A 26,160-nucleotide genomic window follows, 5' to 3' on the forward strand; every position below is an offset into this window, starting at 1 on the left:
CAAGTAGGTTAAATTTTTTTCTCCAACAGAGCTGACACTAAACAGCCTCAAGATATCTCAGGTTAACTATTATACCGTCACTGTACTGTGCTAAAACAATCCTAACTCAATCTCACTGGAGACGATGAGAGAGATGGCATAGACAGAGCTGGAAGTTTCTAAGGGAGCCCTGGGAACGCAGCAGAAAGGGGGGACAAGTTATGTGATTTCTGAGTTTGTTTTCTCATTATGAAATGAAATTAACCAAATAATGCACTCTAGGTCACACACATACGTAATAAACAACTGCTGGCTATTATGATTACAGAGAAGGTGAAGTAGAGCCTTTCTGAACACATCTAGCTAGCAGGAATTTGGCAGAAAACCAGAAGACAACAGCAGATAGTAATAACATACCTGTTTGCTAATTCAGGAGTGATAAAACAGCATTTTAAGTGAATATAAGAACTTTTTATGTTCAAGTGTTTCTCAGCTGTGCTTGTAACCAAAGGATACCACATTCATATAATTTTGTGACAAGATGTTTTACAAACACACAGGACAATTATATGGGTGTTACGCTTTTAATGAATGGAGGCAGATACAAAATGCATCAATGCAAAAGAATGGTTTAGATACTCAGCATAGTGATTAATGTTAATTTAGGGAGACACAGCCTGTTAAACCTCAACTACAGTTTCCTGCAACCTAAGATAATGGAGAAGCTGCTTAAGTTTTTACCCACCACCTTTAAAGTTCTAAATGGTATCTGGAAGAACTAAAAAGTAACAGGCTCCTTTCAGCTGTGGTTAAGAACTCTCGTGAAGCTGTATGGCAGTGACACTGGGGACTGTGATGTTTCCCCAAAGGGGCTTTCCAGATGACCACATCACAGACTTTACAGGTATTTCTAATAGGCAAGTTGAGTGGCTTGATAGTTTAAAAGTGGAAAGCAGCTAAGATGTCTCATTTTAGAGAATTTTAAAACATGGTATAAATACCACCTCTCCTACAGAGAAACTTTTTAAAGCACGGACATAACTTTAAGGATACTAAGGAAACATTGATAGTTTTCATAAAGCTTCAATAAACACCCCAAGGCACAAGTGTTCAAAACTTCCTATTCACTAAAATGTCACTGCATTACACTTTTATTAGAGGTATAGGTATGCTATGCTTGCAGTGAGCGGACGTTTAATTTATGCCTAGTTAAAAGCACCAGGTGTCAAGTTCAGCTTCCATTTACACAGGATGCACCAATAACACTTAGGATAGTGAACAGTTCAAGTACATTTCCAACATAGTTTGCTTTTTGATTAGTCAGCACTGGGGCTCTGCTGCCTGTAGTTCTTCAGAATATTTTGGAAGAGACGAGAACTACTCTGAACATAGTCTTCAAGCAGTATGGAGCCCTTCCGAAAGAGAAGTTCTTTCACAATAACATTTAGAGAAGGAAATACAGACAGATCTTGCAAAATCTGAATGTCTTTCCAAAGAAGAAATGTAGAATCTGGCACCTAAGCTAAAATGTTTTGTAATAAATGTCAAAAATTGCCAAGACTTTCAATATGTGTTTTGGTAAGAAAAAACCACTATATTGGCAAGGTTAATGATGTAAAATGCAATAGAATATTAATTAAATAGAAAATTCACCATTAATGGAAGAAAACCCAGGATAAGGGAAGCATCCAAAGACTGCCAATTGAAAGGTAATTTTACTAGCTTTAGAATACATCAACACACTTTGATTATAGAACTATTTCATTTTCAAAACTACAGTGTTTTAATGTACTTCTAATAACCACCCAATCTAAGGAGCCATGGAGGCTTATGAGAAAGACCTACCCACCAAGATGCATTTCTAGCATAGGGGTGAATTAATACTTCTGTAAGAAAGAACCTGAATCACCTCAGCATCAACAAATCACCTTTTTCTTTTCCACAGTAATTCATAATTTGATGACTAATTTCTCTTCACTAGTTCGAGACTGGGGAGGAAAGGAACTACATCAGACCCAGAGACAATGATTTCGCAAGCCACAGTCACTCAGCTCATGGATTTGTGATAATCTGCAGAAAATTTGATTGACTAGTACTCGATTCCTTCACATCTGTAAAAAAAAGTCCACATAAAAAGTCACTTCACTGTAAGATTAAAAGCAAATGTCTTCCCACTTTAAAGCTCTCATTTCTCAATAAGCTATTAGAAACCACACAGGCTCCAAAAATTCTGACAGCTACATCATCTGGAAAGGTTACTTTCAAGTATGTCCCAGTTATTTCATGGAGCAAGTTCAAGTGAAACACGAAGTTTCTATGATCTCTCTTTTCCCACCTCACCTAATACACAAACCACTAACAGAAATACACTTTGGTGAGCAAACTGAATTCATACATAAGACAAGCCATAAGCAGCTAGAGCTGCAGCATTTGCACTAGCGGCATATACCGACCTGTAGAGGAGTTCGATACAACCACTGTTCTTTATCAACTTTGAGCTGCATACAGGCAAAGAGATCGCAAACTGCTGGGAGGCCGTACCGGTCCGGGGGAAAGCTGTGCTCCTCCTGTAGGGGTGAGCTGAGTAACACTTCCTGCAACAAGACAGAGGGTGGGTTGCTCCATGACAGCTGGGAGGCGTGATGCCAACAAGTCATCTTCCAGTCTAGTGTCTATAAAGAGTGATGCGAACGCTGGGCGTGCTAGTAACAGAGCAAAGTGACAACTATTTTCTCTGCTCCTAATTTTTCCGTAAACTGCAATAAAATAGGCCAGATGCGGATTTGGGGCATAGAAAATACAAGCTTCAGTATGAATAATCATTAAGTGTTCCATTCCGTTGCTAACATGGCCCCAAAATTAATACTTAAGCTGCATTTAACAGTTAAGATAGTTAAGGATCTGGTCCATTTATTTGCAAGGTTTGGGATTAAGAAAATGCAAAGTTTGGGATTAAGAAAATGCAAGGTTTGGGATTAAGAAAATAAAAATCTACTGAATATACTTCAAGTGGTGCTTTTTTAATGTCTTGGCTCACCTTGGCCTTCTTTCGAAGTAGCCACTTGTCCTCTCCTGAGGATAACTGGCTAAGATTTCCTGTCTTCTTTCCTGGCAAGACCCAGTCAGCTGTGTTAAAGGGACACCAGGCAGTGGCCAAGGGGCTTGTAGGCTTTTGTTTGCCAGCCCTGTCCTCAGTAAGAGGCACTTCCTTGTTGGGACATCCTTCTTTGTGTGAGGGGGTCATGAGCCACTCTGACAAGGGAGTGTCCCTTATGACTTGGAAGGAATCAGCAATTCTAGAAGCCCTTGCCTTGGGTGCCTTAGCTTGCTCTGCTGCCTCTCTTCTGGATGGAGAGAGCCACATGTCCAGGGAATCTTTACGTTTCTCAGGTCCAGGCTTTGGTTCCACAGGCATACCATTTTTATCCTTTCCTTCTTTCTTCAGAAGCCATTTACACAGAGCTTCCTTCTCACAATTTTCATCACATACACACTCTGCAAAACTTGTACAGGGCTCATTGGCTTTGCAGACCTCCTCTACTTTATATGGGTCTTGATGGTTCTGGACAAGCCAATCCTCAATAGTCAGGCTGGGAGTGGACAAGGGTTTCTTGGCCTCCAAGTGGTCGTTGAGGCATTTCAGACTGCCCAGGTTCTCAATCTCCACACCTTTGGGCTGGTTACCCTGACAACAGGTACAGGAATCGGACCTGACAAGCCAATCATTCACATTGTAGGACTCCTGGAACACCTGGAACAAGAGCTTAAACTTCTCACTGGTGGTTTCACAGCCGCCATTCTCGGGCTTCTCAAGCTTATGGGATTCCTGGGGAGTTACCAGCCAGTCAGAAAGATCCATCTCATCTTGATCAAGAGGCTCTGTATCTTCAACCACTTCGATTTCCACGGAGTAAGAACTGGCAGTAGAACAGCTGTTAGACCTTTGGTAGCTTGGTTTTTCAGAAACTTCTTGTTGCTGACTCTTGTGGAGCCAGTTTTCCAAACCCTTTAGGTTGCCCCAGACTTTATTCAAGAAACTGCAGGCTCTAGCAGACGTCTACACAAAAAATACACAATATTACTTTGCTAGAATATTATGACTGCCTTGAAATTCAATGATAAGAGTTCTACTTATATTTACCACACTACAAAATGTTTCTAAGTTTAAGTATACATAGCCAAAAGACATGGGATTTCTCTGAGATATTAAAATACATAATTATATTAAAACTTAAATTTTCTGCAGTTTAAAAAAAAAGGCAAACTAGGAGAAAGCATTTATAGCACATCTTGTAGAAAAGAGACAAGTAGTTTCTACATGTGCATTTATGAATAAAGACCAAAATGAGTCATAATATGATTAGAGAAGTCATCAAAGTTAGCTAATAAAAATGAAAAATACTCAATCTCCTTAGTAACCTAAGAAACTCAAAAAGTAAAATTATTCTTTTGTGTTAAATTCAGAGAAAAACTTGTAAATGACTGCCACTGTTAGAGATGTTTAGGGAAGAGGGTATATAAACTGGTATGGACTTTCTGGAAACCCAAACTGACAGTGTGTACTGAAAGCCTTAAAGGGTCTGCAGAACTATAGAATGCAATTTCTAAGAATTCATTCCTAAAGAACTAATCAAGAATGCATAGAAATGATTATCTCCTGGACACGCAAAAGAAATTTATTTATATTCAGAAAACCTGAAGTTTTAGCCCATCAATGAAATACTATATACTATGAGGGATTTTATGGAAGAAATTAAGTGACAGATATTCATGCACGTATATGTAGCATAAACGAAATGTTACAGTGGTAGTTTCTGCACGCGGGGTTATGAGCTTGTATTTCTTTATATAGTTTTTTCCTAAGCTTTTTCTCTACAGTGAAGAGGTTGTCACTATTGTAATAAAATGTTATCTTTAAAATATATGTTTCCCAGACTAGAACTAAAAACCAAAGACATGCTGTCAGTTAGTAACTAACCCCATCTATTACATCATCTATCTCAGAACCAACAGGGGCAGCAACACACCTGACTGTTCTCCACGGTCTGCTTCTGGCTGAGCCAGTCCTGGAGATTGGTGCTGGGCAGGTAAGGAGCCTGGTGACCGACGGCAGGTTTGCTTCCAAGGAGCCATTCACTGAGAGGGACAGCTGTGGCGCTGGATGCCGACTTCTGCTAATCACACAATACTTTGCTGCTTAACAAGGCAATGTCAAATGCAGCAGAAAGTTTGCCAGAAAAACAGGAGACCCAAGCTCTTTAATCTTGGCCCAGTGCTGACCCTGCACAAGTCAAATGATTCCCCTAAGCCTCCATTTTCACAATTACAAATCAAAGAGTACAGCTGGAAATCAGCTTCTCAACTCAAAACTTTTAGGATGCTATATTCACACTTCTCACACTGCCTTCAGAAGTAAATGATCAAGAGAAGGATCCCTAAGAGAACCAACCCAATCATAGAGCTAATGATAATTTCTTATGAACTAACTGATAACAATTACTTTCTTACAGAACATGTCTAAAACCTCTAAATTTCTGACATTCAGTCTCAAGGGAAGCGTTTAACTGTATAAACTCATTTATTACCATTTGTGCCTTTTTACAAATAAATGATAGCCAAAAAAAAAAAAAAAGTGATATAATCAAAACCCCAAAGAAATACAAGCCAAATAATACTCAGTTACCAGAAACAAAATGACATTTTACCTGCTCTGGCAATGGGATGTAGCCTCTCTTCTCCAAGAAGGACCCAATGCTTGATGAGCTAGCATGAGCCACCAGGTGCTCAGGAATTTGCTATAAGATAAAAAGCAAATCAGTTGTGTTTACTAATGTTATGCTTTCAGACCAAAAAAGTGAACTTGTAATCCCTAAATTCCAAAAGTACTAAGCAAAGTGTTACAGTTCACGAGAATAAATCTTCCTCACACTAGATTCAGTGACCTACGAAGTAGTTATAGAATCTGAGAATCCTCTATCTACCACATAACTACCTTCACAGAAGAAACCTTCACCAGAGCTGGTGGTACTACAACTACTAACAAGACCCAAATGAGACGACATCTGACTCTATACAGACCATTCAAGCCATAAATTTCCTAAGAAATAAGTCAAAGGTATTTAGAGGTACAAAGAGGAATTCCAGAGACAATCAACCAGTCAATAATACATTCCAAGCACTACCAGCCTAAGGCTCTATAAATGCAATCAGAATATTGAGTTTCTAAAGCTTACCAAATTCTCAAGAAAGTCCCTTTTCATAGTGACAATGTGCTATTTTTAAGACCATGTGACGGGCCACAGACCTGAGAAGCTCACTATGAACCTTCTGAGATGAACATTTACTTACAATGGTCTTGAGAGACCCAAATGTGGTGATTGCCTGGCGCAGGGCAGTTATGTCGGCTTCAAAGAATAAAGCAGTTGAATCTTCAGGTTTGAGGGTCAGACTGCCCAATCTGGAGAAAAAAGTAAACAAAATCTGGCTATTTTAAAGAAATATCTATTTCAAATTCATCCAAAATAAAAACCAAATTGTGAATTATTTGAAGTTTGGTTGAGTAACTCAACCAAAGATAGATGACTTAACCATGTACCACCAAGTATGATATTAAATATTTAAAGCAAGATGATATTATCAAACAAACGTTAAGTTTAACACTAAGTTAAATCCAAGTCATGCAAAGAGTTACAAAGTGACTTTTTAATACACCAAAGTCAAAGGGCCAAAATCAAAACACACAAGAAGGGTCTTTACCTCTCCAGGCAAGCTGAGACTTGATTGGCTAGGTCTTTGTTTTGGGTGCACTCCAGCTGATGAATAAGACAATTGAACTGGCCCAGCAACTAGAAGAAAAATGAAATCATAGAGCCACAATGATACGAAAAGCACCAAGTGTATCCAAGCTAACAAACAGCAAACAGCACTTGAGATTAGGTTTTTATCTGATCTGTATTAGTGCTTCATGACAGGAAAGACAGTCTCTGGAGACCAGAAGCCGTCTTATGGCCTTGCAGTCGTCTTACCCAGTAGAGCTGTTGGGCCTGCTGCTGAAGCGTCTCCTCTTTAAGCTGATAGATGAGGTCTACCTGTTCATACAGCCACACCTCACGGCTTCGAAGGCATTCCAGGTGGCGACTTATGCAGCTGTGAATCTGGGCTTTGACCTAGGAAACATAAATATGTTAGCTTCACCAAAGAACAATGTTTCCCACAGAATGGTAAGGTTCCTAAATTTCTGGGGGTCACAAATCCTCTGATTATCCAATGATGACACATATGGAGTATCTCCCCAGAAAAATGCACGCACTGAAAATTTTGCCTGTAATTTCAGGGTTGAGTGTCCCACAGCCCACCCATGGAAGAATCAAAGCCCCGTGGACCCAGTTTAAGATTTTCAGTCATAAAAGCATCTTTAAGCTCTAAAACCCTCAATACTCCTCCTTCTAAGAGGATAAGGTTTATTTTGGGTGTCCTAAAGGAGTCAAAAGAAAATACAAGGATATGTCATGTAATACTGATTCCCCTATGTTTTCCACATAATTTGAAAACCTATAGTTTTACAAAATCATCAGTGGAATAAGACAAGAATGTAACTAGCTAGCCCTTATCCCTTTTCTCACCCTATGAAGAAGCAACACATTTATAGCAGGCCAATTTAGTGACGAGACGAACCACTACGTGTCAACAGCCAGAGGACTATAAGGGTAGACGGTTTACATAAAATTATTAGCTAAATGTTTCTGGAAGTATCAACAGGGATGCAAAAGAGAGATGAATATAAAAATCCTATGGAAGAAAATCTTAATGGCTATAAATTATCCATGAGAATCCACATAAGGAACTGTATTTCAAAACACCTTTTTCTGTATAGTAAAATAGTATTTCGGTCATGTAATACTTGGTCTACCAATTCACCAACAGAATGCTGTTAGGCCAACAAAAGGAACGGATTTCACCTTGGCCTGCTCTTAACAACTGACTCATTTACAGAGCCGTGCCACGCCAGCACCAGATTAAAAGACGGCAGGGGCTGCGCAAGTGCCATTCTGTGTGCACCAGGAGCCCAAGCGGCCAGTTCAACGAGCTGACCTCATTCCTTTCGCTGCTTTTCAGCTCGGCACAGCCACCACACAGAGCAGCCAGCGGAAACGCAGGCTAAGGTGGATTCTGTAAGGTGGTACAAGAATCTCTAGATTCTTCTAACATCTGCTCCATTTTCCCTTTGGAATCAAAAGCACCAACATTTCAGGCAGATGATGCAAGGCCTGGGATAAAACCTTTCTGGTTTGGAGAAGCCAATCCCTTGGCTATGCTCTAACTAGACCTGTGCTAAGAGTTCAGACAAGGGGAAAGAAAAGCACACGCCGCACCTCTCGCAAGTTATCTTTGATCTGCTGCTCAGCCCGGAGAACTCCACCAATAGCAAGCTCCAAGTCCCTTCGCGCATCACAGCACCTCGAAAGGGGCTCTCCATTAGCGGGGCAGCCGCTCTGGTCCCGTGAGACACTCATTCCGCACCTTGCTCCTTTAAAAGAAAAAAGATCCAATTTGCACTATAATTACAACCACACACCTTGCAGTCATTCCCCCAAATGATCATCCAGCCAACTCCCAGTTACTATTCATGACTACTTAACATCACTTCCAACACAGGACCTGGCACACAGCATCCCCTTAATAAATGTAACTTGTCTATCCGCCGCACCCACCCCACCCCCACCGCTACTGTTGTCCTGCCCTATCTATCCTGGATAAATCTAAAATCAGAGACGGTTTCTAAATACTGAGAAAAGGAGGCCATGATCACAGTAGCCCAGCATGGATTCACTAACCCCTGTGAATCCGTAGGCTTAGATGGATCCCAGGTAATTTTTTTTACTTAGAATCCAAAGTCACTTCCTTCTTGGGTAGTTTTACTAAACTGACCCGTCCAAGCAATGCTGTAGACATATGTGGACAACAGTACGACCCATGACAAGGCTGTATACTACCTTTGTGGACAAAGTAAACACAGGCGAAACAGGACAACTAAACTGAATCATAAAATTATGTTTTACAAAGTACTCAAAGGATAATGGATTAAAACCAGTATGCTAAATTTTTAGAGGTATGCCCCTGTTTTCCCTGATTACTCAACAGTTTTCTCTAATTGCCAGGATGAAAACACATAAGAGATTAAAGCTGGAGATAACAGGGGGCTGTGACAAGAACAGATTTCAAGACACTCTCTACAGAGCTGTTAAACCTTGTAAAACAAAATGCAGCCTTTGTTTTTGCTTGAATGGGGGAGGACAAAATGGAAAACAATGTTTTTCAAAAATGGAGATTTAAATTTATTTTTTATTGAAGGACAATTGCTTTACAGAATTTTTTCTGTCAAACCTCAACATTAATCAGCCACAGGTATACATAAAACCCCTCCCTTTTGAAGCTCCCTCCCATCTCCCTCCTCATCCCACCCCTCTAGGTTGATACAGAGCCCCTGTTTGAATTTCCTGAGCCATACAGCAAATTCCCCTTGGCTATCTATTTTCCATATGGTAATGTAACTTTCGCTGTTACTCTTCCCATCCATCTCACCCCATCCATCTCACCCTCTCCTCCCCTCTCCTCATGTCCATAGATCTAATCTCTCTGTCTGTTTCTCCACGGCTGCCCTGTAAATAAATTCTTCAGTACCGTTTTTCTAGACTTCCATATATATGCCTTAGGATACAGTATTTATAAAAGAATGGGGATTTTTAATTGAAAGCAAGCTTTATATGAGTTAGCAGTACACTGGATCTCAAGGAAAAGATTACTTACTATATGACTACATTTACCAAAAGCCTAACATTCGCCACAGGACTAATCTGTTCCACATTTATTAGACTACTTTTGAAATTTCCCTCTGAATAACAAACTTCAGAAACAGGCATTTAGGAAAAAAAGAAAAAGAAAGGGGCCTCAAAACCATGAAAAATTTCTCCAGGAAGAGAGGCTGTTTAGTCTAGGTAAGAGAAGTTTCTGGGACAATAAGATTACTATTCTGGAATATTTGGAGACCTGTCAAATAGAATTAGACTTGTTCAGAATGACCCAAAAGGAGTAGAGAAGGATTAATTGCAGATATCTGAGGCAACATATAAAAGAAATTTCCTAATAATCCTAAAGGAAAAGACCTTTGCAGAGAAGCCAGCCAGCTGTCAGGGGAACAGCAGTCTACCCAGTGCTGCTGCTGCTGCTGAGTCGCTTCAGTCGTGTCCGACTCTGTGCGACCCCACAGAAGGCAGCCCACCAGGCTCCCCCGTCTCTGGGATTCTCCAGGCAAGAACACTGGAGTGGGTTGCCATCTCCTTCTCCAATGCATAAAGTGAAAAGTCAATGTGAAGTCGCTCAGTCATGTCTGACTCTCAGCGACCCCATGGACTGCAGCCTACCAGGCTCCTCCGTCCATGGGATTTTCCAGGCAAGAGTACTGGAGTGGGGTGCCATCACCTTCTCCGAGTCCTGCAAATGGCTGACAATTCACGTGAGGCGCAAGGAACTTGGCCTACGCTGCATCTTCAGGCTGAAGTTTAGGGCCAGGTGGCTAACTCGCTAGAATCTAAGAAAAGCCAAATGCAGTGAGATTCCCCATCCTCAGAGACAAGACAACGGGAGGAAGAAATTCAGTGGAATTACTCCTGACCAAGAGCTAGATTCACTAAAAATAGCAGAAAGACTCAGGAAATTTTCTAACTCCCCCCTGCTATTTCGTTGCCACAGTCTAGTTCCCTATAATCAACTCTGAAAAGGGAAGGGCTTCATTAACTGGATTCGACAGGAATCCCCTTGGAGATTTTTTTACCCCTTAAAACATGACTTTGCTACCTTCATTTTCACTGTAAGCTGCCCTGTTTAAACACACCCCTTAGTGTACACTCAGAGCACGCAGTAGGAACCCGCAAAACGTGGGTAAAATGCTGGCTCACAGTCGGAGAGCAGAACGCCACCTCACCACCACAAGTTGCTTCACTTTGCACGTAAGTTACACGAAAGCATGTTCAGCTCTCAAATATATTAAACGACTTTCACCTGTGCCTCACTTCCCACTCTTAGTTCCTCACCATTTGTGTGGGATGCCACAATGCCTGGCGCAGTGTACATTTTAAGCAATAACAGTAAATTAAACAGTGTTAAAAAACTCCATAGCTCTAGACCATGTGGGAAACAAATTCAAACGCATACAATGTAGAAAAGTAGGTCTTCTCAAAGCAATCACAAATACTGCACTCTGCCTACCAAGAACAGAATATAGCAGAAACACACAAATTGGACTGTCCCCTTATTAGCTATGGATACAAATTAGGATGAGATTTCAAAGTCACAAAACTGATTCTTTGCCACATATTTACCCATCTTGTTTTCAAAATAAAAGGAGCCTTATCCTTCAGAACAGTCACCTGGTTAGAGTAAGGGTCTTTAAGAACCTGCTTCATCCTCTTACACCCAGCCCAGGGACGTCTGTCCCTCTGCTGCCCTTGGCTCTGACCCTCCTCCTTCCTCTGGCGCAGTCACGGGGTGGTCAGCTGCCACAGCCTAGATCCCGAGAAAGAAGCTGTGCCCGTCTGTCTTCTTGTCCTGCAGTGAGGGGGAAACCCTCGGAGCTGAAATCAAGAACTCTACCCGACACGTGAATTCTAACCACAGTAAAGTGAAGCCAGTCCTGAACTGCCACATTCAGACACTTGTTTGAGTTATCTAAGTCCATACCAGTCAATTTCAACACTTTGTTTGTTTCAGGTTGGAGAGCCAGTGCAGCAAGTGTGATGTTGAAGAGATTACTCTGAGGCCTGAGAAACCGGAATTCCAGTTACATCTGCAACCTTGAGACCCATGAGCTAGTTACTTAACTTCTCTGGGCCACAATTTCCTCTAGAAAAACGGAGACAACAGTAGCTTTTAATACCAAGTGCTGCAGTAAAGATAAACAGATAATATCTGCCTACAGGCGCTTAACCCAAGCCCTGCACACTGCACTTTTTTACGTTTGGTTGCTTCTGTAATTAGGTTTAGCTGAGTTACAGGGACCTTCGGAATCTCTACCTTTGGACTATAGAAAGCAGCACGGAAACTAGAAAAGGCTCTGAAGTGACAAAGCTCTGACTCAGAATCAATTAGCCATCAGTTAATGCTATGACCTTGAATTGTCTGCCCTTTTTGAACCTAATGTTCTAATTAGCAAGTGAAGAGAACAAGATCTACCACAGAGACTTGGTGGCCAGGGTGTGGTACCTGTATAGCTCTCCATCTTCTCTCTCACTATATAACAGAGCAAACCCTCTAATATATTTATATACTAAGTATACACACACTTTTCTGCCTACTACCTTCAAAAGAGGATTGACTTAAAAAAAAAAAAAAAAGTATTGCCTTAAACGTGTGGGGTGGTTTTGTTTGAGACAAGTTAAAAGTTTAAGTGCTTTCTAAAGCTTCCCTTCCCCTAGGATTTCTGTTCAAGGTTTTGGGGGAGGAAAGAGATCAAGCAAGAAATACACACATTCCTCACATAAATAAAGCTCCTGGAAAAACATACTTTCCTCAAAGCCGGCTCTGCCCACTCGGGCAGCCCACTAGGCCCTCCTGCTGCCGGAGAGCCCCCACCCCCACACCACCCCTTTCCCCTCAAGCGCCTCCCCTCAAGCGCTTCCCCGGCGGCTCAGCTGGTAAAGAGTCTGCGACTCGGGAGACCTGGGCTGGATCCCTGGGCTGGGAAGAGCCCCTGGAGAAGGGAAAGGCTGCCCACTCCAGTGTTCTGGCCTGGAGAATTCCACGGACTGTATGGAGTGGAATGACTCTATGACTCGCAAAAAGTCAGACACGACTGAGCAACTTTCATTTTCTTTCCTCAAAGGAGAGTTCCACAAACTGTATGTGCCATATTTGCACAATACTCTGCACAAATCTAGTTATGAAATCCAAAGGACAGGCAACAATAATTGAGCAACTAAACCGCAAATGAAGCTAAGTCCTTGTCATATGGTTTAACCATAAAATTTCCAAAGAGCTATAACCCTCTTGTGACCAACACTGACCACAACTGAAAGTTAGAAAACTCTTGGGCGTCTCTGTGATGGACTGCTCTCATTACACTGATGATGCCACAAAGACCCAGCGAGCTTAGACGGCCCATCTGCAGGGCCACCACAGCCGCAACGTGGAGAGCCGGGTTCAGAGCCAGAGCTCCCAGGGTCAAGGCCTGGGTTCCCTCCTGGCCAGTTTGCTCTTCCTTTAGCGCGTCGCCCATATATTCTTTTTATTTGCCAACAGGAGGTTAAAGTCAACATTCCAATGCGTTACTCCTGGAACAACTTCCATTAAGAATCTCAGTCCATTCATAATCCTCAAAACAATTTTTCATAGCCTTCTTCCTTAGATAATGCTCACAAAAATAAACAGCACGTCATGACAGGCTCAGAATAACGAAAACACTTCCAAGCACGAAAGACAGGAGCAAGAGCCCTGGGCTCTGACCTCACACCTCACAAAAACTCTGCATCCTCTGTCCAAACGACGGCTTGTATCATTTCTAACTGCACCTTCCAGGTCTCGCTGTTTGACTCCTTCCCAAACTGCTCTCCTCTCCAAACAAGATGTCCATTTTTCATTTATATTCCTAGCATCTAAATCATTGCTAAAAGACCCATAAGGTACTTTTATCTTCTATGAATTACTAAATTAGAATACTGATGGTCCATTTGGTTATCTCTGATGAGACAGCACATATCCGAATATTTGTACAAATTTTCAAGAAAAAAATTACACTAATAGTCCACATGCAATTTTACCCTGACACATTCCTTAATGGGTTCTTTCTTCCGTCAGTTTTTAAAACTAAAGGTTTTTTTAGTATCACAAATCATTAACTCAAAGGTTATATATACGTATCTCATCCTAGCCCACAGTTTCTGAAATTCAGGATGATTCTGTTAATTTTTTAAAGCGTGTAAGCAAAGGTTAACGCCTGAAGAAACGCACAAAATAAGGGCATAATAAATGCAAGACAGCACATTTTAGGCTCGCTTAACACTTGAGACCGTACTGCATTGCAAAGGTTAACGCCTGAAGAAACGCACAAAAAAGGGATAATAAATGCACGACAACACATTTTAGGCTCACTTAACAGTTGAGGCCGTACTGCGTTCAGGTCTACCTTTATACATGTAACTATAAGCAGCCAATCCCTGCACATCAACTTTCCCAAGCAGTGACTGAGAACGAACCACAATATTAGCCATCACCCTCTAATGCCAAGTACGGCATTTCTAGTTCAAAAGCAACAGTGACACACGCGCCTCTCCAGGCTCCCCAACACTTTCTAGGAGCACAGCTGCCCCAAGAAGCCTGCGTCTGGTCCTCCCGGGAAGCCGCAGCCGCGCGTCCACTCTGTTTCAGAGCAGGTACCGGTACCGCTCAGTACGCATGCGCACAGCAGGGCCCATGCCCGGCCCGCCCAGGGGAGGCCATCCGCAGGGCTCCCGCCGCGGCCCTGGGCTGCCGGACATACCTCCTCTCCAGCTAGGCCCCGGCGCGCGAGCTGCCCAGCAAGCAGGACACTGCTTTATCCGGGACCGGGTGAGAAAGGCCCCTGGGCCCGCAGAGAGCGCCCCGCCCCGCCAGCGCCTGCGGCAGCGCCCCGCGGGCGGGCGGGAGCGCGCACGTCGGCCGCGGGGCGGGGCCGGAGGCTCCGCCCACTCGGGGCCCCCAAGTCCCCCGCGGCCCGAGGACCCCCACGCCCACCCCGTCTCCCTCAAGACTCTCGGTTCCGAGCCGCTTGGGCGCCGCCGCCACTGGCCACTCCGGGCAAAGCCAGCCCGCAGAGCCTCGAGGGACACCAGGGGCTCCTCTCCAGCCTTTCCGCGGTCCACCTGCTCCTGCGTCTAGCCTCTGTGTCCACTCTGATCCACACCCCAAAGCGTCAAGACGTCCAAGGATTTTGCTGCTAATCACGACAAAGAAATACCAAACGCGGGTCAGTAAGGTTTCCGAAGTTGTCGGAGTTCTGGCAGTAGTTCGTGACTCCCCCTGAGATCACCGCCGCCAGCCTAGCTGAGGCTCAGGTCTCGGCTTCTGCTTCAGGCTCTGCCATTTCCTCACATCTGTGACACTCCTCTACCTGTATCCCGGTGTCCCTCTGACTCTCAAACACACTCCCACATGGCCTCATCCCAGTTATGCATTTAATGCTCATGGATGCTTTTCATTCAACAAACTGAGTGAGCACCAGCCAGATGGCAAGCTCTATTCCAGGTGCTGGGATACAGTAGTGAAATAAAAGCCCTACCTGGAGAGGCAGTAACACGGAGTAGTTACCAGAATGAACTCTGGAGCTGCACCATTTGGGTGCAAAACCTGGCTCTGTCATTGAGATGCTGTGTAACCTTAGGCAAGTCACTTAACCAATCTACGCCTCAGTTTCCCCATCTGTAAAATGAGGACGATAATAATGGGTCAACTCAATGAGAATTATACGAATTGGTATATAAAAAATGTTTAGGACAGTACCTGGCCCCCGTAAGTACTTCCTGCCTGATGATTGTCATGCTCATGGTACTCTAGTTTGATGCCATTTTCCCTGAAAATAATCCTCATAGCCTGCATATCCAATCAGGCCAAAGACAAAATTCTATACAACCTTGTCACACTTTTTAAATCAATTTTTTTTGTGAAATACTAATTCTTATCAGGCTGTATAACTTATATGCAGAGTATATCATGCGAAATGCCAGGCTGGATGAAGCACAAGCTGGAATCAAGACTGCCAGGAGAAATATCAAGACCTCAGATATTCAGATGACACCACCCTTATGGCAGAAAGTATAGAGGAACTAAAGAGCCTCTTGATGAAAGTGGAAGAGGAGAGTGAAAAAGCTGGCTTAAAACTCAACATTCAAAAAACTAAGATCATGGCATCTGGTCCCATCATTTCATGGTAAATAGAGGGGGAAACAATGGAAACAGAGATAGACTTTATTTTCTTGGGCTCCAAAATCACTGCAGATGGTGATTGCAGCCATGAAATTAAAAGACGCTTACTCCTTGGAAGAAAAGCTATGACCAACCTAGACAGCATACTAAAAAGCAGAGATATTAGTTTGTCAACAAAGGTCCGTCTAGTCAAAGCTATGGTTTTTCCAATAGTCACATATGGATGTGAGAGTTGGACTGTGAAGAAAGCTGAGCGCTGAAGAATTGATGCTTTTGAACTGTGGTGCTGGAGAAGACTCCTGTGAGTTCCTTGGACTGCAAGGAGATCCAACCAGTCCATCCTAAAGGAAATCAGTGCTGAATATTCACTGGAAGGACTGATGCTGAAGCTGAAACTCCAATACTTTGGCCACCTGATGCGAAGAACTAACTCTTGGAAAAGACCCTGATGCTGGGAAAGATTGAAGGCAGGAGGAGAAGGGGGTGACAGAGGATGAGATGGTTGGATGGCATCACCGACTCGATGGACATGAGTCTGAGCAAGCTCCAGGAGTTGGTGATGGACAGGGAAGCCTGGTGTGCTGCAGTCCCTGGGGTCGCAAAGAGTCGGACACGACTGAGAGACTGAACTGACTGACTCATCTATGCGTCGGAAGCTACTTTCATGACAGTTAAGAGCAGAGTGAAACCACTTGACAAAAAGCAGAGGCCAGTGAACACGGAAGACTAGAAACCTCAGTTAAGCGTCCCTCAGATTCCAGATGGACACAAGCTATGGACGTGCCTGCTTCATCTGCGAGGCACAGTTTCTGGGGTCCCATGTCAGTCATTCACTACGAAAATTAGTGAGAAAACAATTTCTGTCTTAATTCAAAATATCTTCATTGGGTAGCATATTTTGTGAAGATACAAATAAAGCTAGACATACCTCTGAATGATGAAAGTTAAAATTTGATAGCCCTTTGTACTTTAAGTCAGTGGCTAGAAAGAAGCAATTCTCTGTATTTTATAGCAACTCTCTGTAAAAATATGACTAATGTCAAGAACTTTCATCTCTCTTATATGCCCCTAAAAATAGTTACAAAATGAATACAACAGGAAATTTGTTGACCACCACCTATATAACCAGTGGTCTCTATGCCCTCTCTACCAGATCCTGACCAATGCCTGCTCTCCTTCACTTGAACTGAGCTACACAGTCACTGAGAGTCAGTGTTATTCTATTTATGACAGCTTTAATTGTTACTATGATGAAATGACTAAAGAGTATACAAATATAAAAACTGGAGGGAGAAAAAAACTCATAAAAATCTAAACAAATTCTGCATTCAGACATTGCAGGTAGCTTTTTACTCCCTTAAGCTTTGTTATTTGCCCTTGCATATTTATGAAATATTTAGGTTCTAAAGGGGAAAAAGTCATGAGACATTTTACCTCTCTTCTGTTTCAAGATTTCCTCACCATCTCCCAACAGGAGAACCGTCTATTTCCTAGCAGATTAGTAGATCATCTCACTTAAAGAGCATAAACTGCAACTGTCAATGGCTCCCCGCCTGCCTACAGGATAAAGTCCGAATTTTTCTAATAAAGCTTGGAGTCTTCTGACTTCAGCCTGACTCTCCTGCTATCTCCCCAGAGCAGCCCCCACCCCGTGATCTTCTGGACAGCAGTTTCTGAACCTGGCCGGTTCCTCGCGTCCAGTCTGGCTCTCCCAGCTCTCTCTGCCAGCAATGCCAGACCTCTCCCCTCTCCCTACCTGTCTGCTTTTCTGACTATACTTAAATCAGAAAAGCATAGTCACCACTATTAAACCTTTTCTAACCAAGCATCCCATTTCTCAATAGTTTTAACCTATAGAGGCTTCCCTGGTGGCTCAGATGGTAAAGAATCTGCCTGCAATGCAGGAGGCCCAGGTTCAATCTCTGGGTTGGGAAGATCCCCTGGAGAAGGGAATGGCAGCCCACTCCAGTGTTCCTGCCTGGAGAATCCCACGGACAGAGGAGTCCATGGGGTCGCAGACAGTCAGGCACGAGTGAATGGCTAACATGCACACAGAGCTAGCTGCTGCCTCCTCTGGGCCGGGTGTAATTCGAGTAAGTTGCCACTCTGACACCTCTAACACACGTCCTTGCTGCTGCATGTCTGCCTCCTTAGTCTGAGGTCCTGAGAGCAGGGCCAGGCATTGCTGGCCTGGCGTCAGCATCACAGCGCTACCAAGCCCCCTTCACATTCCGTGTGCTCTCTGAGCTGACCTAGAGAATGGTGTCCCTGGAGCTGTACAGTGCTTCAACCCTCAACTCAACAGAGGCTCCACACTTATTTGATAAATGGATGGATGACTACATGAGAAACGAATGCTCAGTTTCGGACCAGCCAGGGGAAGTGTGGTATAGTTCTGCTTTAAACAGAAGCAGTCAACTTGATGTCCCATTCAGAAAGGTTTTTCAGAAGTGGAGATGTTTCTACCACAACTGTTACTTTCTGTTTGCTTTCAAACAAGACAAAACTAGCAAGGATATTGCTACTGAAACTATGCTTCCAGGCTAGGCTCTGATGTAAAGTGCCTTTCCCAATGCCAGAACCTACCATCAAAGCCCAACTATGCAGACTCACAAGCACTAGCTGATGCATGAGTTGAAGGGGAAGCAGTAACTGCGCTTACAGCCATCTCTGGGTTTTTTCCCTGATTTTACAGAAATTCCACCCACATCCCAGAGGTCTGGTAAGCTTTCAGAACTAGGGCTGTACTCTATCTTCAACTTGAAACTTCTTGCCATAATATAGGAAAAGATATTATTTATCTATCATCACAGTAATAATTTATCCCTAATTTTATATGGTAAATATCTTGTGGTTTTCCTGACAGAGACAAGCAAATGATAAAATACTTTCCCTCCTCTGAAGCCTAGAGGTCTAGAAATAATGCCAAACTAAAACTCAAAATATACCCGAGATCATTTTCTTATCAAATCTGTAATTGTTCAAGCATTGAAAGACTTAACTTCCTGTCTATGACCAACTGACAAGAAAAAACTTTTTACCCTATTTTGCCTGTCACCCACTCCTCCACTGAACCGAACTGTCATGTCTCTAGAGGACCCCAGACAATGCTAGCTAAAAGGAACATTCAGCCCCAAACGTACCCTCAGCCTCAAAACAGATTATCCTGATTTCATCGCATAATCAAGCCAAGTAAAATCAGGGGTGACAAGAGAATCAGGGAGGCTGTCAGAGTCTAATCAGGGAGACTGAGAGAGTCTGAACGAAGCATTCATGCAGAAGCTTGTTGTTGTTGTTTTAAAGGGACCCTCAAGATAACCTTTGCTCACTTGCCAGTGAATCTACCTAATTCAAAGAGTAAGGATGACATGCCAGGATTCCAGGTAATGGTCGACTAGGAGGGAAGTTCACAAACTGACTGTAATGTCAGGATTTAGCAAGCGAAGAAGACAAGCTGAGAAGGACCATATGGCTGCTCCTCTAACTGACAAGGACAGAAACACTACTAAAACAATTCACCAGAGCAGAAGGGGTCAACCCGGCCCCTTATCAGCTCAGGCCACCTGCACTGCTTGCCTCCTCTGTGTGCAACAATGTGTTTACACAGACCTATGCTGAAGACAAAAGCCAACATAAAAACTGAGAGCAAAATTTTAAGAGGGCCAAAGTGTGGCAAAAAGACTAGTAAAACTGCCACAGCAGTCTATGGTTCCTTCATGAAACGGAACTTAATCCCGTACTTACATACTGGCTTGTCCCTTTAACAATCACTGAAGACTTGCAAGCTAACTAGTACATATACAGAGACCCTGAATTCCCTGACTTCAGTAACACTCAGAAAACGCTCTCTGGTCTAGCAACACATGCCACTGTGTATCCTTCACAGAGACGCGTCTTGATTCTCTGAGACTGGGCATACTGTTTTGGAAAGAGTCAAAGATTAATCCATGTAATCATTAATATGTGTATGGCATACATGTACTGTAATGATTATAAAGTGACACATTCACAGATGTAACTAATATATGATACAGCATTTAGAATAGTTTCTGATCACTTCTGATAAGAGAATGAGTGTGCTAATACAGGAAGACTTTTTTTGTAGTTTTTTCATCAATTACGTAAGTCACCCTCATCTGTCTCCAGGATTCCTGCAGAACCCTCCTTACTGCTGCCCACTTCTGCCCTCCTCGGAGCCCGCTCAGCCCAGCCACAATGGCCTCTTTGCCGCTCCTCCGGCATACCCGGAATGCCTCCGGGCACTTGCATTTTCCTCCAGATCTCTGTGCCTGCCCCTCTCCCTAGTGTCATCTTCCTCGTTGTCCTATATACAATAAGTCTGCCTTCCACACACTTCCCCTTAACATGTTTTAACACCATCTCCACAGCATGTGTCACAGGCTGACACGGAGAAGCCGTTTGTTTTCTGATCCCACTTCAGAAATCACAGAAGGAATGCAGACTTCGTACACTCGGCGCAGACGGAGGCTGGCCTTCGCTCCCTGCTACAGAGGCGCTCAGCAAGCCGCTGCTGGAGGAACGGATTCAGGAAGTATTCAATATACCTATGAGGCAAGACTTTCTTTTTAAACACAGCATCTCATTTAGTCCTCACAATACTTTAAGGTACCTACATATTACAAATACAGTTTTTAAAACAGGGAAACTACGGCTTGACAAGGTCAGATGTATTACCTACAGTCACAGGCTTCCAAGTAAAGAACCAAGATTTAATCCAAGATCTGAGCCTGTGTTCTCTAACCACACAATGGATGGTGAACGGACCATTTAAAGTGTTAAGACTGTACTGTTATTTTCTTACTCATTCTACAAAGATTTACTGTCTACACTGACACATACTGTGATAGTCCCTAGGGACACAATGGCAAACGTGGCATCTAGGGGGAAATTTGTGACACTGAGTCACCAAAAACTAAAAAAATAAGAAAACTTTGAAACCAGAGACCGCAATTTAGAAGTGCAGCAGTCACCGCAATGACTGCTCTGAATGCCTTCAAGTATGCTAAGACTTACTCTGGGAGGGAAATTATCATAAAATTCTAGCAAGAAGCTAGTGGGGGAGGAATCTGTATCAGAATCACCTATACAGTTTTATGAAACCCTTACAGAGGCTCCTGAGATTCTGGCACAGCTAAACTGACTTTAAGTAAAATGGTGGTGGGGAAGGGAGTCCGATCTAATTCTTAAAATAAGATATCTCCTCCCTCTTTGAGAATCACATCTTCCTTTCCCTACATGGCTCACCATGCTTCTCCACTTTTAAAATACCTATTTGCCCAAAATAAGGTAATTGGAGAAGTGAATTTTAACACAAACACATTATCATAAAACTTGAGGATTCTCCCTAGGAACCCAAGAACAGAAAAGGAGGGAGAAATAAAGTGTAAGCTAAGTCACCCTGCTAGACTTGACCTATGTCATCTCACTTAGCAAATCTGCAAACTAGCAGGCCTTCAAAGAGCAAAACAAGTGACCTGCCTCAAGGTCCACGCACCCACTCCTAACTCCACTGCAGCATTTGAGTGAGTCTTCCTCAAAGACTCCGAAAACGTCACACTAGTACCCCCATGCAGAGATGAGTCAACTATGATGAACTGCCCCATCCCCATCCAGAAGTAACTCAACAGTCCCTACAACTAGGCGTCCATATTACCAAGCGGGTACAGGCAACAGTTATGGCACAGTGAGCCTCAGCCTGCTTAGAAATCAACACAGAACAGTACGATGAGAAGGCTCTGCCTCTGGGGTCAAGTATTACTCTCTGCCTTCCGCCATTCTTGATCTCACCATCCCCTGTCATACCACGTGGCACTTAAGCCTATTCACACGATTACTGTTCCTGCCCCGATTATTTAGTTCCATGAAAATAAGGACTATGCCCATATTTTTTTCCAGTGTCATATCCTCAACACCCTGAACATACAGGTGCTAAATTAAACAACTGTTGGTGGAGTGAAGCAATGGGCTAAGCAGCCTCGCTCTTCTCATGTGTAAAAAGGAGATAAGGGAGCTACCTCTCAGGATTCTGGAGAGAATTACAAGCACTTTACCGTAAGTCACGGCGGGTTGGCGGGTAGAGGGCCGAAAAAAATTGCAATCTGTCTGTTTCCACCCAACAGGCTAGGAATGTATTTACTCTGGGGCCGTTCGGGAAAACAGGCCCCTCCTCGCTCCAAAAGACTTCGGCCAGAGCGAGCAAAAGCTTGGAGCTGTCACCCCCGGGGCTGGGGGCAAGGCGGAAGGGCAGGCTGGCGTTGGTGGTTCCCGGGCCAAGCGCGTCCAAGGACGAAGGACAGGCTGGGCAGGAAGAAAGAGGTGACCCCTGAGGCCGAAAGTCGCGGGCCAGAGAGAGGAGGGCAAGCCCAGGCCGGCGGGCAGGGAGAAGGTCGCGCTCCGGGCAGGCAAGCCGAGGGAGAGGCTGGCCTCCAAAAGCAGGCCCAGACAAGCCCGGGCCGGGCCGAGAAACGGCCACGACGCCCCAGAGCCTCCCGCGGCGTGAGAGCGGAAGGAGGCACGCCCGCCCCGCTGGCCGCTCCGGTTCTTACCGCCTCCGAGTGTCGCTCTGGGCGTTCAGAAGGGACCTTCACCGCGCCGCCGCCGGCCAGACACACGCCGAGGGCCCAGAGGTACAGCTCCCGCGAGAACGCAGCCTTCCTCCCACGCCTCACACCTCGCGTTTGACAGTCTCGCGAGATCTCAAGTCGGGGTCAGCCCAAGGCTCTCGCCTGCCCCCCAGAGGGATCAGAGTGCAGGTGCACAAGTCTTCCTGCTCCGCAGACCAGTCTCTTTGCCAGTTTAACGCTGCTGCTGCTGAGTCGCTCCAGTCGGGTCCGACTCTGTGTGACCCCATAGACAGCAGCCCACCAGGCTCCCCCGTCCCTGGGATTCTCCAGGCAAGAACACTGGAGTGGGTTGCCATTTCCTTCTCCAATGCATGAAAGTGAAAAGTGAAAGTGAAGTCGCTTAGTCGTGCCCAGCTCTTTGCGACCCCATGGACTGCAGCCCACCAGGCTCCTCTGCCCATGGGATTTTCCAGGCAAGAGTGCTGGAGTGGGTGCCGTTGCCTTCTCCTCACTATCTGACTGCAAAGCATGCGTCTGCTTGTACCATATCACACACCACACAATTGTCTACACTCCGCATTCCACCGCTCTGTTCGCACCGCCACCACACACCTCCCCTCACAATTTGACATTATCCACATTGGAATTTTATTTATTACCAGATGTTAAAATAGGATCTTTGTCTTAGTTTTGTAGAAGTCCCTAATACTATTAATAGCTGCTAACCTGCTCCTCAGATTTCCCAGAAAGATGGAAAACCATCTCAGTAGGATTTGCAAGGGAAATGATTTTGATACAACTTTATGCAACTCCCCCAAGAATGATAAGGGGCAAGGCTACCTCAGCAGAGGGCAACAGGAAGCAAATGCAGAAGCTAAAAGGGCTGCCATGGAAGGGGACTGGAAAGGGATGTTGTTGTTTTCACTAAATTGTGTCCAATTCTTTGTGACCCCACAGACTGTAGGTGGCCAGGCTCCTTTGTCCATTGGATTTCCCAGGCAAGAATACTAGAGTGGGTTGCCATTTTTTCCCCAGGGGATCTTCCCAACCCAGGGCTTGAACCCAGGTCTCCTGCGTTGCAGACAGATTCTTTATCATCTGAGTTACCAGAGAAACCAGATTGGAAAGGGAGCTATGGAGAAAGAGGAGCAAGAGGGAAAGTCTAAGAAGCCCGTGGGAGCCCCATGAGGAAGTAAATCATCTTGAGCACTGCCAGGCAGATGAAATGGCATCATACTCTTAATGTTCCTGTCCCTCATTCTTTTTCAATTCAGATGAGGATTCTGGATTAAGACTTTTTTTTTTTGTTTTTTGCAACTAAAAGTGACCAAGCGACTTTTTAAAAAATTATCTTCTGGTGACCAAGATCCAGGACCTACCAAGATTGCTCAACTAGCCCACGCAGTGTTTGCACAGATGGGGTGAGAGGCCAGAGGTGAAACAGAGCTCTTTACCCATTGTCCATGGATTGTTCAACAGAGGACTGTTTGCTCACTTGCGATTCGTCACATACTCACACACACCCACCTCTAAGCCCCAAGAGAGCGGGGGCCTGGCTCACTACTGCGTCCCCAGGCCCAGAGCACTGCCAGGCACCCAGGAAGGACCTGTTGACTGAACAAATGTTCTGTTCACAGAAACAGCAAGAGACGATCAACACTGTCACTGTTTTCAGTTCCTAGGTTTTAAAAACTGATACTGGAGCCCTGTACCCAAGCCATTCCCCAACAGCAAGTCAGGACTCCTGGCTTTTTCACACCCACTGGGCTGCCTGTGGCCTTGGAGGCACTTCTTCCAGGTTAACCTCAGGCAAACACGGACATATATGAGGGACCCAGAAGATGCTCTCTGAAGAACAGGAAGGAAGAATAAGCATGGAAACCTCAAAGAAAAGAGGATTTCATCTCCAAGACATATTTATTTTTTGAATTGCTCACCAGATAGTGGGACCCTGGGGCAGCAAGGCACAGATGATCAAAAGCAAGAAAAGCAGCAGCGCTCCTCTGAGTGAGGGACACACAATGATCTGTTGCAGTGGAGGGAAAAAGTCGTAACTTTTATCAACATTTATTTTTGTTTCCTCCTTTATCTGTTTGCATGCTTTATAATGTGTGTTTATATCAATGCATACATAATTTGTCAATTAAAAGTATACACATACTCAAGTGTTTGCTTAAAACATTCTTTACTAATAGGTAGGGTTATACAATCAGGCTGTTAGAGGCCATAGGAGAAGGAAGCCTGACCTGGGAGAACCTGGGGCCCCCCAGGTGGGGAGCTCTGGCCCCATGAACAGCGCATTATAACACCCAGGCCACGACAGCGCAGGTCTTTGATGGGTTCTCCTTCTCCAGCACTGTATAGGTGCAGGTCTCCTTGTTGAAGACTGCCTGGCACTTGTCTCTGTCAAAACCCATAGGTATAGCTGCGCTGTCATTGAGAGAAGAACATGTGTTAGAAGGAACAGGATGCCCAGCCTCCCTGGGGGCTGAGCTGGAGGCCGCCCACACTCCAGGTGTCTGGAGTGCCCCTCACCTACATAAGGGAATCTTAATATGTCACTCTCAGAAATCTGCACCCCAATACACAGGGCCTGAACTATGAACGCAGACCATCCCTGATGTCATGGCTAAATTCCATCCTGCACAGACTGGACCGCAGCAAGTCCCAACAGGCCCAGAGGTCTGGACTCCTCCGAGGCTGGGCAGCCTGCTCCAGCCTGACTCTCCTCGTCCTTGCTGCTCAGGAAGTAGCCAGCACTACTGCTGCCTGAATGCGGGAAGGGAACAGTTGTCCCAGCCCTGGCACAAAGGCCAGTTCTGTCAGGAGCTATCTCAGCCAACGGGAACAATGCATCACTTCAGTCAGGGGCCATGGGACCCAGGGAGAAGCGGATGAAAACTGGCAAAGATCTCCCTGGGGAGAATCCACCCACACATTCAAGGGTGCAAACAATTTTAGGGCTCATTGCCCTCTTGAAACCCACCGGTAAACTCCAGATTTAAATTGCCCATCTTCAAAGTGCACACAAAATAGCCATCTCCCTGGCCTTTGTGACAACGTTTCCTTCCACAAAGTAACCTTTGACTTATTTTAACAAAAGAGGACATTTCAATCCTATTCCCAAAGGGTAATATGGAAACCAAAGGGAACACTGGAAGAAGCTTTTCCCAAGGGTGGGTGACCTGGGTAGTGGGCAGTCCAGAGCAGCCTGGGCCTGGGCCACCAACCTCAAGCTCAATTGCTTCTGGGCAGCTTCAAATCTGGACAGTGTCCCTTAAAGAGTGCAATGAGTGGAGAAATTCCCCCAGAGAAAATTTTATCAAAACATGTATCACCAAAAAAAAAAAAAATTCCCAAGAGGAACTCCATAGACGGTGATATAATTGTAGGAGAAAGGGGCTGAAGACTCTGAGCAGCAGAAAAAGTGTGCCAGTCTCCTCCATGTGGAGCTCGGTGCTGAGTGAGATAGCAAGTCGGTTTCTATCCCAGGATCGAGGGACATAACCGGTCTAGAGAAGACATTAAATGTGTTTTAAGTTAATGAATTTAAATGAATCTGTCTGCTAGTCGCTCAGTAGTGTTCAGCTCTTTGTGATCCATGGCCTGTTGCCCGAGGCTCCTCTGTCCATGGGATTCTCCAGGC

The 26,160-nt window shown here is 44.5% G+C and overlaps 2 protein-coding genes across 10 annotated transcripts in view; both read right to left on the reverse strand.

Moving 5' to 3' along the window:
- Positions 1–549: 549 nt before the first annotated feature.
- Positions 550–22,630, reverse strand: NCOA4 (nuclear receptor coactivator 4). 8 transcript variants are annotated; one of them, XM_012105548.3, is made up of 10 exons: positions 22,497–22,630; positions 8,352–8,506; positions 7,005–7,145; positions 6,736–6,824; positions 6,328–6,436; positions 5,685–5,774; positions 5,007–5,150; positions 3,017–4,036; positions 2,433–2,573; positions 550–2,090 (listed from the first exon to the last, which is right to left on the reverse strand). In XM_012105548.3, exons 2-10 carry the CDS (start codon positions 8,490–8,492, stop codon positions 2,085–2,087), a joined length of 1,881 nt encoding a protein of 626 aa, XP_011960938.2. In that variant the 5' UTR covers positions 8,493–8,506; positions 22,497–22,630; the 3' UTR covers positions 550–2,084. The 8 variants fall into 8 exon arrangements, with proteins under 8 accessions (XP_011960938.2, XP_060262746.1, XP_042096741.1 ...); XM_060406763.1 differs by having other exon boundaries at positions 22,002–22,588; XM_042240807.2 differs by lacking the exon at positions 22,497–22,630 and adding an exon at positions 14,510–14,624.
- Positions 550–26,160, reverse strand: part of MSMB (microseminoprotein beta) — a 34,313-nt gene continuing 8,702 nt past the window's right edge. For both annotated transcript variants that reach the window (XM_004021566.6, XM_042240809.2), the window contains exons 4-5: positions 22,497–24,944; positions 550–8,506 (exon numbers count right to left, since the gene is read on the reverse strand). In XM_004021566.6, coding sequence (XP_004021615.1) covers positions 24,815–24,944 — 130 coding nt within the window. In that variant the 3' untranslated portion in view covers positions 550–8,506; positions 22,497–24,814. The remainder of the gene's footprint in view (positions 8,507–22,496; positions 24,945–26,160) is intronic.

The sequence above is a fragment of the Ovis aries genome, chromosome 25 (assembly GCF_016772045.2).
Source record: "Ovis aries strain OAR_USU_Benz2616 breed Rambouillet chromosome 25, ARS-UI_Ramb_v3.0, whole genome shotgun sequence".
Taxonomy (NCBI): Eukaryota; Metazoa; Chordata; class Mammalia; order Artiodactyla; family Bovidae; genus Ovis; species Ovis aries.

Bases quoted from the DNA above. Each gene is read 5' to 3' on its own strand.
- NCOA4 (XM_060406757.1), bottom strand. From the start codon at position 8,492: ATGAGTGTCTCACGGGACCAGAGCGGCTGCCCCGCTAATGGAGAGCCC. The intron at 5,775-6,327 runs GTAAGTAAATGT...TTTATCTTATAG, and splicing joins TTGGGTCTCTCAAGACCATT to CAAATTCCTGAGCACCTGGT. The intron at 2,574-3,016 runs GTGAGCCAAGAC...GTCTTGTTGCAG, and splicing joins TACTTCGAAAGAAGGCCAAG to GAAGTGTTACTCAGCTCACC.